Source organism: Anomalospiza imberbis, chromosome 1 (genome assembly GCF_031753505.1).
Source record: "Anomalospiza imberbis isolate Cuckoo-Finch-1a 21T00152 chromosome 1, ASM3175350v1, whole genome shotgun sequence".
NCBI classification, from domain to species: domain Eukaryota; kingdom Metazoa; phylum Chordata; class Aves; order Passeriformes; family Viduidae; genus Anomalospiza; species Anomalospiza imberbis.
This window is the reverse complement of record NC_089681.1, coordinates 66183134-66197908: the sequence shown is the minus strand read 5'-3', so window position 1 is coordinate 66197908 and position 14775 is coordinate 66183134. Positions and strand designations below refer to the sequence as shown.

The following is a 14775-nucleotide window of genomic DNA, read 5'->3' as shown; positions in this document are numbered from 1 at the left end:
TAAAGTACTCCCGTAGGTCTCTGTAATTTCATTATCTATTCATTCAGTGTTATTTTTGCTGAAAAAACTAGAGCACAAAGACGTTTGGCAAATTCTTCTGGACTACAAAACATCCATTCTGCACTCCTATCCAACCAAATGCTCATTGACTTCACATGGCTGCTGGGTATTGGCACACAGAATGAAGCCTGGCATAGAGAATGCAGAACACCACTTAACACTGTAGTTACAAGTTTCTTATTTGTATGTTTTATCTGTATATTAGTCTTGACAAAGAACTGAATAAAGTCAAAAGGTAGAGATGGCATTTCAGGTTCAACCATTACATTTCATGTAATAAGAAACAAGTGGCAAGAGTTCACACAGCTATGATAGCCTGCTTATTTGCAAAGAGGTTAAAGCAAACCAGATCTCAGGATATATAAATCAGAAATACTAAGGTATATCAGGCATCAGTCATAACCTAAACAGAACTCAACATGCTAACAAAATATATCTGCCTAAATAAAGGCTGGGAACATCACACACAAATGTCAAGGTCCCACTATTTCATTTTTCTAGCGAGTTAATAGGTTTGAAATTTCATCTTTGAATCTCTTTGTCAAGACTTAAATGATAATTCCAGCTTTAAAAATTCTGTTGTGGTGTTTTTTTATATTTCAATATTTATCATTTGTTTCATATCACCAATGGTAAAAAACTGAAAAAGAACTCATTGCTTTCTATGTGAGCAGTCAAGTGTTCCAGAAGCAGACACCATATTCTGGAGTTAAATAACAAGATTTTTTTTCCTCCTAGGTTTAACTGTGGCATCTGTGCTTCCTTTCCTATTACCCTAATACTCTATATGACAACAATCTTTTGACTTATTGAATTTATTCTTGTTTCAGCTTGTATGCAAAAAAAAAGTGAAAATAACACTGTAATAGGTCTAAGACTGTGAGGCTAATTTTTGTATTGAAGAAAGAAGTTGTGTGTATAAGAACTGCAAACAAACCCCACACACGTAATATCTCAGGTTTATATATTTTCCTCCTCGATCATTCTGGCTCCACAAAATCAGCTAGGAGTCAGGGAACATGCAAGGTTCTGTGTTTTGTCTTGTCTCCAGAGCAGAATTTAGCCTTTTGTTTTTAGACTATCTTCTATAATTCTCAGACTTTACATGCACACACAAATACCTTCAGCTAAATCACATTGCCTAAACATTAATTCTGTGAAGAATACCTCTCATTATCTAAACCTTACAGATCACTGTTGTGAAAAATCAGCAGGAATATTTTATTCCTTGGCACAAAACCTAATTAAATTTTTCATTTATTTAGTCTTCTACCAATACCACCATAGGAAATTACACTCAATGACATCAAAACTAAGAGAGAGATATGAAGCTAGATCATGAGTTACAATAAAATATTTGCTTCCCTGAGTAAACACTGGAGCTATAACAGATTTGCAGCTGCTCAGCAATTCTGAAAAATCCAATGACTTCTTCAAAAATGCAAATAAGAATTTAAGAATCATTTAGAAACAGCTCAGAAAAGTACTGGTAATTTTGTAATGGTCTAGTCTATAAAGAGTAAACCACCTTTAAGAAAATGTCTTAAGAATGCCATATGAAAGTTCATCTTGTAAGGACATTCCTAATTAGCCTTTAATTGCAGATCAGAACAAGCCTATGTGGAGCAGCAGCTGTTCTAAGATACAGGATGTGAAGTCCTGCACTTATTCCAACCTCAGACTGGTTAGGAAGAACATTCCTACTTAGCTAAGAAACACAGAGAGAAGGCAAAAGCAACAGTTGTGAATGACTATGGAACCGTGTCAGGGAAGTTCAGATGGGACCTTAGGTAAAGATTCTTCTCTAAGAGGGCACCTAGTCACTGGAACAGGTTCTACAGGAAAGTTCAAGGAGCATCTGGATGATGCTTTGAGTCATATGGGTTAGTTTTAGGCAGTCCTGTGAGGAGCGCGGTGTTTGTTGGGCTCTAAGATCTGTATGGATCCCTTCCAACCTAAGATAGTCTATGAATTCTGGACAAAATACTCAGTATTCCAAGGGAAAAATATCTGTGCCTTTCTTTACAGCATATTCATTGCTATTGCCAAGTCATAACACAGATTTTCAAAGCAAGTAATGTCTTTTAAGTCTGCATTTTCACACCTATCAAATCCATAAGCTGCACACATCCTCTCTGACATTTCAAAATTGCACTGCTTTTGCCTCACTATCTGAGCCCAAATTAGGTAAGTTAAGTAACCATGTTTAAGCATATATAATTTTATCAAACCTACTATGAAAATAGAAAAAAAAAAAGTTACCAAAGTGATTACTTCATATTAATAAAAAATGTTTAGAAAAGGAAGGCTTACCTAGATCTTACTATGTATTTTCAAAAATCAGACACCTCAACATACAAACTGCATATAAATAACTAGATAAGAAAAAAAAAAAAAAAGCTAGAATATGGTTAAAAAAATATTTTCTTTTTTATTTATTTTTGTACACAAGGACTTGATATTTTCTTTAAAATCTTCCTGTTAGATCCATCTCTGTCCTGGGCAGGTTGAGGGAGAGCTGCGCAAAGACACTGCTACAAAAATACTGATAATGAAATTTTAATTTGAGGAGCTAATGTACAAAGCTGTTAAGATTTAGAGCCCACATTTTTTGATACTGAGACTGCAACCAGCAGGGAGTACCTGCTCACTGGCCATTCTACAAACGGAGCAGGTACTCCCTGCTGCAGCTGACTGCTGCTATTGCCTCTGGGGTCGTTTGGGGTTTTTGTACCTCTGGAGGCCAGATCTAGCCTCCAGCTCTTAACTTGGAGCTTGACAGCAGAGGACATCTTGTGGCATGGTCTGACCTGATGCCCACATCAGCCCTTAAACAGCTGGGACCTGCCTGAAAGCCAAAATCTCTTTCAAGTCAGTCTCTATTCCTTTCTAACCCTACATCAAGTAATATTTGCTTGGATAAAGAGTGCCAGACAGGCACTGCCACATGTAAATTTATACAAAAATAGAAAGTATGCCAAAACCATTCCATTCCCTGCCCTGTCATTTGTCCTTACTACCAGTCTCTCCATTCTTCTGTTCCAAACAGTTTGGAGTCACCAATGTCTCACTGTGCAGCATCCAAGCAAATTGCTTTGCCAGTTTCATTACATGGGGTTGAAAAGGATCACATCAATTCATGTAAGCTATGCACATCCACAGCTCCATTAAGCACTGAAACACTGTAATATTTTAAAGTATTTCTGGTCCTATCATAAATCTAAGGCTCTATGCAAAGTCATCTTTTGTATAAAACACTAACAGAATAGTTACTTCTGAAAACAACTGATATTAGGCCTTTTGCAATTCTCTGAAATACATATTACCTTCTTTTTATGTCTATTACCAAATACTTTGGGGAAATTATTTGGAGATGTTAAAACAAGAGAAGGGTGGGAGGAAGTACACCTGCTACACAACAGTGTGCCAAACCAATGAAACCACAGAGTCACAAAATGCCATTCAAATGCTATTAAAGTTACATAACTTGCATATAAACTTCAATTCTGCCTCTGGAGTACTGGAGGGTGCAAGCTTCCAACAGACCCAGAAAAGACCTGAAACACCAGATAGAGGGTCTACCCTCTAAAACAGGAACAGTTTTCTTTTTTTTAAATGTCTCACACGTTGGAGGGATGAGAAAGGAGAAGAGAGGGGAAAAAAAAAAAAAAAAAGGAAGACCTGTGTCTTCCCTTAAACTTATCTTAAACTTATAGCAGTTGTACTAGTTATAGCAGTAACTAATAACTGTGTAGCTATTTAGTACACAGAGGCAGTTGCAGGGCTCTTTTGTTGGTTCAGACCCAGGTTATGGTGCCCCAAGTGAGCTTCAAGACCACTGCCTGGGTGCCATGCTGGTGTATACCACACCCCAGTCATTCTCCAATCCCTGCGCTGAAGATTGGGAAAGTCAGTGCCAAACACAGCTTTAACATCATTTAACCCAAATTGGAGGCCGCAAGTGTTTATTTTCTTACTAGCAAAGTAGTGCAAAACCGATCAAGACAAAGAAGGCCACAGAGGGAGTTCAAATTTTCTCATCAATATGTTCTCTTTCAAAAACAGAATACTTCCCTTGTAATAATAGAAGACATCATCACCCATTATCCAATGACACTACTAAATCAGTTAGGTGCTTTTTTTTTTTTAAGAGGGGAAATAAATTAGCATCTCACTTATATCTAAAAAACCCCAGTTATTTGATACCAGAAATGGAAAAAAATTATGCAAAAAAAATCTTTCTAATTAGTAACCACAGTCAAATTTCCAAACACCACCATACTCTAAAAATGCCCTCTCTAAACTTAATGCCTCTGTATGAAGTCACTCTGCAGCAAGAAATTCTTAAAATTAAAGCACTTGGAAAATGTGTTCTTTAATAGTTTTTTTGGTAGTAATCACACTAAAGAAACAACAAATTACTTGGAGAGGGAAATATCTGCCTCCTTTTCCAAATCATACCTTTTCTTCTAGTTTGTGTTAGTACCAGACAATTAGAAAAAATAATAAAACAAAAAATCTTTGCAATGCCATAATCAATTAAAAATTACTTTGAAGTCTAGTACTTTATAGTAACTTTGTGTAACAGGGATAAATCCTGCTTTTCAATATTAAAAAGAAAAACAAGAAGACAACATGTGAAAACCAAAATAGTCTCCATCACAAGTTACTATGCCCACTCAAATGTTAAGACTTACCAAGCAGCATACAAACTTACATACCACATTTCCCTTATAACCTTTCTCTCCTCAAATTTCATCCCAACTACCAACTTCTAGATACTCATGCCGTCATTGTTTGTCAACTAGAATTGCACAGTCCTGATTTTCCCACTGTGAAGAGGAACTCTTAGATAAACTCATTGCTAAACTCAACCATCCATTTAAATGCCAGTTAATAGATTGTTTTGCTGCTTCCTGTGGCCTTTTATTTCCTCCCTTTTGATTAGAAACACTTTATTAGGCTAATTAAGTACTGTGAAGCTTAGGCGAAAGATTTTTTAGAAGTGCACATTTCTGCTAGTACTTCAACAAGAGAAAAATATGATGACAAAAAGACAGCACACTGAAGTAATCTGAAAAAGGAATAAAAAATAATGTAAAATACTTTGCTCTTGCTTCAAATCCTGAACTTTAACCACATCTGACTCCATATATGTCACAAGCAGACTGACAGCTGTCACACAATTTTACCTTGGTATTATTATTGTCAACTATAACATACCTGCATGCTCAGGTCCAACCAGGCTATCTTAAATCCAGAGCTCTATTAAAGAAGAAAAGAGAAGCCAAACTGGGTTTCCATCCAAGTTCAGTACCTTTAAATTATTAAATTAGCCCTTTAGTGGGTAATCAAGTAAATGGCTGAAACAGTAAAAACCAAGCCATAAACTAAAGCAATCCTCAGGCTCTGAGAAAGAACTACAATATCTCAGCTGCCTGAGTGAAAGAATTTACCCTAGTGATTTCTTCACTTCACCTGTTTGCTGAATGTAAAGCTCATTATCCAGGCTTCTGCTTATCTGCTCCAGCCAATCTTAAGGCTAAACTACACAGCTGTTGTGGGCCAAAGCAGACCTTATTAGGTGGTCTCTACTTGATCAGATGATGAGTAAGTTAACCAACCTGAGAGAAGTAATTTATACTAAATAAAGCTACTGTATGCTTTAGAAGTTCACTTCTGAATTTCTCTTCCCTTTCCTGAACTCTAGTCCAGTAATTTTAAGTGAACAAATCCTTAAAGACATCAGTGAAAATATAAAATATTAATCAATCTTTTGAAATAGGGATCAAGTGTTTGTTATGAAGATAAGTTCATCTTTAATCTAATTCATATACCTTAAGCATAGGTTTGAATAATTCTAAGCCTATAAATACTTAAGTCTACAGACATCAATCTGTGAATAATGATGCAAACCCAACCAAGCTAATTAATCATTTTATACTCCATGCAGCAATGAGAATAGAAAGGAGTTGCATTACATCTACTTTACCAGATTCTATGTTAGAGAGTCCTCAAGTGCATCACATTAGATAAAACTTTGGCACTACTTAAACTTTAATTCTACTTAAGTAGAATTTTAGTGTACCTGGGAAAGTGAATGAGTAACCTCACCTAAACACAATTGACTGCTACATGTAAACATGTCATACACTTCCTATTATGTGAAGAACAGAAATTCTTCACTCTAATTTTTTATTATATTCTGTGGCTCATAATGCATTTTGACACTTTTCATCTCTGTAATATTTAGCATTCCTCTTGTGCTATTTATTGGTGATAAAAACAGCTAATATATTTCCTTTTTAGCTCATCTTTTTTCCACAATACCTATATTTTAGCAGTGGTTTGATGAACAAAAGATACTGCTGTTCTTATTCATCCCTGTCTCTCCTTACAAGTAATCTCATTTATATTTATTTGTAAGGTAACACCAGCTGCCCACAGTCACCCTTAACATGAATAGGATTTAGTGGCATACAACACAGAAGAAGAGATTACTTCATACTACTGCACAATTACTTAAAAGTATATTTACAGGACAGCAATTTTTTTTTCATAAAAAGAGAAAAATTGATTTAATCTATTAGGAGGACATCCTATGGCTTGTTGGGAACTTTTATATTCTGCATGTTTTACAACTGCATGGTTTTACACTATATATGGAGAATTTATATTGGTTTAATCTCCCTACCCCTTGTCTAAATAACTTTATACCTCACTCTTTAAAGAAGTAGGTATTTCTTTCAAAAAGGCTATTGAAACACAATGAAGACATTCATCACCTCTTTCTGTTGAAAAAGAATATCATGCTAACGCTTGAATATACAAGTTTAGTTTTGGAAAGTACTACAGCAAGTACACTTTGATAAATATAAAAAAAAAAAAAAAAAAAAAAAAAAAACAAAAAACTGGGAGAACTATCCACTACTGAAGGACAGCTTTTATACTGCTGTGTTGGTTTCCAGATCTTAAGATTAGAAACTGCACTTGGAGAAGTGCTCTCTGCTCTAGAAGTACCAAACAGCACTGCAGTGTTTTCCCAAATTTGCTTTTTTGTAGCAATATGGAAGGCAATTTTGTTATTTGATAAGATGTCCATCACTAAATTCACCTAAACACACATACAGGCACCCCTCCCAAACACACAAACACACACACACTGATTTTACAAAAGTCTCATTTTCCTTAAGCAAGTAATCACAACACTGAAAAAAATTCTCCTATGTATTCACTGATTTTCTTAATTGATTTGTCACCACTCTGCCACTCAAGGGAGATGGTTATTTCACTCTTCTGAGAAGCTATGTTCAAAAGCTAGATGATCCTCAGCTAGATGAGGATGGTGATGTGATATCAATTCCAAAAGAAAAATGCATTGTCCATCCATATAGCCATCCATCCTGAGAAACTTCCACTGCCAAATTCTTGCTATTTTCCATTGGTCATGGGGTTCCCATCAATAAATAGAAGGTCAGTGCAACAATAAGGAGCAAGCAGAATGGAGAAGAGAAGGTCTGATAGGCAGCCGAAGGCATGAAAATATCTTCGTACTTGTAAATACTGACAACACGCTCTGACACGGGTGGAGAGTCAATATCATGACGGGTAATAGAACCTTTAGCAGGTAAGGACAGAAAGAAATAACGTCAGATACAATTTTTTCTATAACTCTACTGAAGAAACAGGTAGGCAGACAGGTAATTTTTAAACCCGTGGAAGCATGCAATGTTACAGTGTCAGGGAGTAGGCTCATTTCTTTGCTTTCTGAAATGAAATTTCTGAATAAAACAAATGAAATTCAAGTAAACAACAAACATCCTTCAAATGAATTATGAACTTCTAGTTAAGAAGTTCTTCTAAATTCAGCTTTATGAAGTGGGGATAGTAGATATATAGCCAAGAAAACAAGACATGTTGGACTCCTGTCTTTCTTTTTATCCATTTTTAAGCCTCATGCTGCCAGAATTTTAAGTTCATTAAAAAAAAAGTGGGGGGGTGGGGGGAGGGTGCGTCTAATAAGAATCATGTAATTGAAAGACATTTATCAATTTTGGCACATCAACTCAGTTGGTAAGATCAACTTACCCTGGATTGCTGGACCCCAAGCAAACAGGTAGTACCAACTCAAGTGCAAATCTACGATGGTTTCTTCTCGGGGAACATAGACAGGACGCTTGAATCGACACGTTACACGATTGTTTTCAAAAACTCCTTCCTCATCTCTAGCAGGATTTCTCTGGATTTCTTTAGCCCACTGACCAACATTATAGAAGTGCTGTATTCGGACTCTTCCATTATCATCATGAACACAAGCCATAACATCATCTCCTCCCTACAAGGTTAAAAAAAATTTGAAGATGGAAAACAAAAGGGTCATAAAACACTTCCTCATTTATGTATATAATTTTAATTATTCAAAGCTGATCAAGACCTGGGATGCTCTTTCCTTCTTTCCAAGTTATATATACACAAATATTTGTATCCCTAACCAGATGTCTTCAGTAAGATTGAAAAGGATGTTAAGTGGGTAGTAATAGTTACATACCTTTACTATCTCTGAATTCTCTTTTGGATCTTTCTAAAAGTTATTTTACTTAACATATATTTGTAGGATATGATATCACTCTGACATCATATAATTAATTGATCTGTGGAGGGCTGTTTTCTTTTGTCATTTGTGAAGTTCTGGCATACTGCTTCATAAAATGTTGCAGTCTTGAATCCCTGATGTGTACAAAATCCACTGCATCAAATCATGGACAGAAAACCAATATACTTTAGTGAGACAGAGGAAAAAAACCTTCTACATATGGGAAAAAATAGCATCAATTACAGTAAGTATTTTCTAATCTCTTCTCATAATTTCTTAGGGAACATAATTTCCCATATCTCTTATTTCTTATAAGAAATGTTGTAACAACAGAATACAGTATACCACAAGATACAAAAAAAAAAAAAAAAGTAATCAATATATACTTCTTCACTTAGCATAAACAGCCACCAAACAACCAAGAGAAAGAAGGAAGAAGGAGCCCCTTATTTGTAAAGGTCATTCATCGAAATACTAAAGCAGTTGCTGGAATAGTTACTCAAGGTGACTGACAGAGTGGTAGAGCACAGGGATGAGCATGAACTTCAGGAGTACTATCTTATAGAAGCCTTAGCACCAAGAGCCATTAGAACACTATCCAAGCTGGATGAGTGCCACAGCTATCAGCGCTGTATTAACCACAAGCTCTACTCCCCCCATATCTTTCTGTTGTGTCATACTGATGAAAGACATGGTGCTTACTAGTGTGATCATCCCTCCGTCCTTTATTACAGGGAAAAGAGAGGAAAAGGGCATATTTCAGCACTATGGGAATATTGCAATGTGCATTTGTAAAAGATGTGCCAGAAGTGAGTGGAAAGAGGGGACAACTAGGTAAAACACATGCTTGAACAGTTTCTGCACCTTGGTGCTGCTGCAGACCTTTCCAGCCTCTGTTGTGAGACTATCTTTGCTCTCCATAACTTATTTCCCAGGTTTACCTTTTATACTTCTAAGCAAAAATCCCTCATTCTTAAGTACAAAGAGGCAAAAATAAAGGTGTTTTTACACTGAAGAAAGAAAAACAAAAGGAAAGAAAAAAGCATTTTAAATCTCAATTAATGGAATGACATTTCAAAATCCTGCCAAGACACAAAAACCTGAAAGTAGAAAAGCATAACGTTATTTGAGACAAAGAAATAGGTCACAGGACTTAAAAAAAAATCTATTGAGGACACAAAGTAGTTTTGTTTTTTTTTTTCCCTTAATTTCTGAAGCTATCCAGGCCAAACCATTTTCATTACGGCCTCCAAAGCACAACCCATTTCTCAGAGCTAAGTTGTTTTGACCCAGAGCCATTTTATCATCTAAGCCTGTGCATCCCAGGACACCAAAACATCCTGGAAGTTAAGAAAAAGATGAAGTCAGCAGGAGAGCCAGAGAGGAAAAGAGATGCTAGCTGGTTTAGCCCAGCTGACTTATGGGCATTACATGATATGTAGAGCAAATCTGGAAGCACAACCTTTTACTTAACACTTCCTTTTTTCTTTTCACCAGAAGCCGAAACTTAACCTGCTGCTTGCTGTGCCTGCTTTCCAAGTGACTGATGAGAGGAGGGCAGTGGGACCCTGGGGTTCACTGCAGGTACCTCAGAGGTACAAACTGGTAACACAATCTGATAGCTTGGGGACAAATACTTAAAGGTGCTGAGCTGCTTTGAAAACCCTGCTGAGTACCTATATTGATTGGCAAGATTCTAAACTCTTCCCAAATTTTGGCTGTAAAGCCAAATTGCTCTTTACATCAAAACCACAAACTGTTTCTTGTGTCATCAACTTTATGACACAAAAACCTTCGTCATTGTGTTTATTTACAGTGTCATATTAAAACATATGTAGTATTGAGAAGCACTTGTCCTCACATTTTCTTCCTATTTCTTATTTTGGGTCAAATGATGCCTTAAGTTTTAGCTTTCATATTTTTCAGATTCTGTACTGCATTAGTATATAACACTGAACTTCATATAAAGTGTTAGCAAATTCTCTTCACAGCTTAGTTAGACAAAACAATCCTTTTCCAGCTGAGAACCAAGGACACTGCTGCAGCTTTGGGCCCAGAAGGTGTAAACAACAGCGAATTGAGGAGAGCAATCTGGGAGGATGGGACTTCATAAAAATGCTGTTATGTCAGTGCAAGTCTTCCAAGTAATTTTTTGTGGGTCCTATCCCAGGACATCTAAATCCTGTATTTTTTCAGACTGCTACTTTCAACACTGCAAAAAAACAGTCCTTTCTTTGACTTGTGATTTAGGACATAGGTCCAGTATTGTTCTATATTCACAGGAGAGTTTCTGTACATGAACACCTATACTATAAAATACATTTTTATCCTGAACATTTTACCAAGGATAACAGACAAAACATAAGTCATCTATTGCCCATGTTTTTTGAAGTCCACACATTATATGTTTCTGTTTTGCTCATTGAAACTCAATGAAAAGTGGAGCTTTTGAATTAAAAAGTAGAGGAATAGGCATAAAACAGAACCCAATAACAATCCAGAGGAGAGAGAAGAAATTTTAACAAGACTGCCTTCTTGAGTATAAATGTTTAAGTTAGCAGGAGTCATTTTCTCACACATTGTGGCTTCCCTGGAACAACACATAGGTATGAGAAAGAAACAAAAAAAAATTCCCAAGTTAAGCAGTGAAATAAAAACTTCTGAAAAAATTTGCTGAAATTCAGCTGATTTTCTCAAGAATAAAATCATTTGCTATTCAGTTGATGATGTGTCTTTTGCCCAAATTACACTGACATAAAGCGCAACAGGACATTTCTGTGTGAATTGACTTATCCCTGAGGGCTTTTCTAATAAAAAGGCAAAAAGCTAGTGACATTCAAACATTCAGAGCTGAACTGAAATACTGTTGTAGTTCTCAGAGAAGAGGGAAAGGAGATGTTAGGAAGGATAAAGCAGTTTTCTGTGAGACAGTGCTCCCAGGGCGGGTACTGAATGGTGCTTTGTTTTCAGCAAGCCAGTTTCACCTTATATGCTCTGTTTCTCACCGATCAAATATATAAATGTACATAAACCATTTATATCCTAGCATGTGGAAGCGTGCATATTGCCAACATGAAAAACTGTACATATCTTACCATTTTCTTGTCTGAGGAAAATCCCACTGCCACCCAGCCATCTGTGTCGGCACTCAACTCAAATTCAACATCAGCTCCTATTCTGCGGTAACTTAGGAAGTAGTCACAAGTCTCTGCATTGCATCCAGGTTTACCATACCTAAATGGAATTGGAAATACACATAACTTTTTCCTTGAAATTTCCTGCTGTGAAAATTAATTAAGATCTTGCAAGAAAAAAATAGAAGAATGTATTTTGGTATAATGGCAGTAAAGCATATATTCTGCTGGACATAAAGTAGCATTAATTGTTTGCAATTATTACTCTTTTACTGTATAGTATTCAAACAGTACAGCAAAGAATAACAAAATATAACTCTGTTGACCTTCCTTGCTCCGTTTTTTTTAAGTGCTTCATGAAAATACAAGAAAGAACCATATGTACGTCCGTAACTATGACATGTATTCTTAAATAAACTAGAGTCCTCAAATAATATAGCAGTATGTTTTTAAATAACATTTTTTAAAATTACTATGAAACACTAACCAAAGTCTCCAGTATCATCAGTCAGCATCTCTAAACATAAAGGTATCTGCACTCTTATCTCAGACTGACCTGAAGCATCCCTTGGTTTTTCCACAGTCATCCACTCTGATTTTTGCAAATGGGTCCACAGGAGGAGCAGTAGGGAAAGGGTAACCTGTATGACCAGAATAAACTATTACCAAATAAAATACAAGGACTAAAATCAATAATACTAAAGAGAAGGTCTTCCAGTACCATTTACTTTGCTGATAACTGAACTGTTCAGATGAGTGACTACTTTGTTATGTACAAAATCCACTGTTCTACTTTGTTACCTGGATCCAGGTAACAAAGTAAAGTGAATAACTGAAAACAAAACTTTTCTAAGGTTTCCTACATTCATCAAGGAGGAAAAAGAATGCTGGAGGGCAAAAGTTAAATGTAAGGCAGCAGGACCATGGACTATTGCAGTCAACTAACAATTAGGGATCTCTGCTCAGCTCTCTCCTTATGCACTCACAGTCCCCTCAGGAAATCCATAAGGGAACTGAGTCCTTAGCCATAAATGACAACATTAGATATAAATGCAGGCAGGGCACCAGATGCAGAGCTGTAGGAATTGATACTGAAAAGACCTTATAATACATCCTCCTTTATGAAGTAAAATAAAACACACATTGCAGTAAAAGGTAAGAGACTATCAGGGCAGGGAATTGCCTGCAGTTATGGCCTTCAATCACTTGTGAAGGCAGACCCAGAAGAGCAGACAGTGAGTTATGATTCCAAGCTATCCCATCTGCTGCACTATAGTACCAAAGGAAAAGTGAGAAAGTTTACTAGCAGACCTATTCAGTCTTGGCTTGTGGGAGCTGGTGTCTGTTGCAAAAGCACAGATATTTTAATAGGATGTTCTTTTACTTAGCCAGATAAAAACCAAAGTGCTAGCTGTGGAACTAGAAACTCTTTTAGTAGGAAAAGTGCTTCATTGAGTAGAAAATGAACACTGAAGTTACTTCCAGCACCAGCACCCAATCTTTTGACCTACACAGCTTTGGGCATTCGGGAGCCCTGATTTACTTCCCTAGATTTCAGACAATAATGGAGAAAGTATGCTGTAAGCTGTAAATCACAGTTACACTAACTGTATCAAGGGTAGGTAAATTACCCTGCATAAATAAGTTTGCAGAATTTCACAGCAGCACAATGTAGCGGCACATTGCTGAAACACGGGTCACAGGACATGCAATTTTCTCACTCCTTACTTATTTTGAAATCCATTGAACAAATGGTTTTCCATGCAGCCTAGCCGCAAAAGTGGTGTTTTAACATTCCGCCATTTGTAAATTAAAAAAAAAAAAAAAAAAAAAAAAAAAAAAAAAAAAAAAAAAAAAAAAAAACACCCCAAAACCCACGACCACACTGCTTCTTGACACTTTAGGGCATCACACGTACTTTCGAAGCCCACAAACCCCAGGACTCCTTTTTACGGTACCAGCCCGGAAAGCTTTGGAAGAGGGGAAGGCGAGGGGGTCGCCGGCTGGCCCCGCTCTGCGGGAAGATGATGGCCCCCTGCCCGAGCTCCCGCCCGGGGGGCTGCCCGTGTCTGGGGCTGCCCGTGTCCGGGGCTGCCCGTGTCCGGGAATGCCCGTGTCCGGGAATGCCCGTGTCTGGGGCTGCCCGTGTCCGGGAATGCCCGTGTCCGGGGATGCCCGTGTCCGGGGCTGCCCGTGTCCGGGAATGCCCGTGTCCGGGGCTGCCCGTGTCCGGGAATGCCCGTGTCCGGGAATGCCCGTGTCCGGGAATGCCCGTGTCCGGGGCTGCCCGTGTCCGGGGATGCCCGTGGAGCGAGGCGGCGGCTCTGCGGAGAGCGGGGCAGGGCACCCGGGCGCCCCTGCGGCCCCGGCCCCGAGCGGCAGCGCTGGCTGAGGCGGCCGGGCCGGCGGAAGATGGCGGCGGGCGCTGGCCTTCGTGCTGAACAGCGCTGCCACAGCCTCCCGCCCGCCGCCCCCGCTCCCGCCCGGCCCGGCCCGGCGCTCCATCCCGGCCCCCGCCGCGCCGGGCCCCTCGCCCGCCGCGCCCCGCCCGGCCTCGCCGCTCGCCCCGGCCGCCGCCGCACCCTCCTCGGAGAGGTAGCGCAGGTCGTAGAACTCGCTGGCGAAGGTGCCGTACGAGGAGTCGTGGTGCCGCGCCGCCTCCTCGCCGTGCTCCCCGCCGCCCGCCTCCCGCCGCCCGCCGCCCTCCTCCGCCGGGCTGGCGGCGGAGCCGGCCAGGAGCAGCAGCAGCAGCAGCAGCAGCCGCCGCCGAGCGCCGCGGCTCCGCTCCGCCATGGCGGCGGCGGCGGGGCGGGGAGGCGGCGGCGCCCGAGCGCGGCTCCGCGGGGGAGCGGGGGCGGCGGCCGGGGGGATCCAGCCCCGGGGACGGGCGGTGCCGGAGGAACCGCGGCGGTGGGCGAAGAGACGGCGTGGGAGGGTGTTGGGGGGAAAAGGTGTCGGGGCGGCGTATGCGCGGGGGTGCGCGGGAGC

The 14775-nt window shown here is 39.4% G+C and overlaps 1 protein-coding gene across 1 annotated transcript; it reads right to left on the bottom strand.

The window, feature by feature from the left end:
* Positions 1-4497: 4497 nt before the first annotated feature.
* On the bottom strand, positions 4498-14637 carry FRRS1L (ferric chelate reductase 1 like). The gene is made up of 5 exons (XM_068195599.1): positions 14370-14637; positions 12344-12428; positions 11749-11887; positions 8149-8395; positions 4498-7678 (listed from the first exon to the last, which is right to left on the bottom strand). Exons 1-5 carry the CDS (start codon positions 14578-14580, stop codon positions 7506-7508), a joined length of 855 nt encoding a protein of 284 aa, XP_068051700.1. The 5' UTR covers positions 14581-14637; the 3' UTR covers positions 4498-7505.
* Positions 14638-14775: the final 138 nt, after the last annotated feature.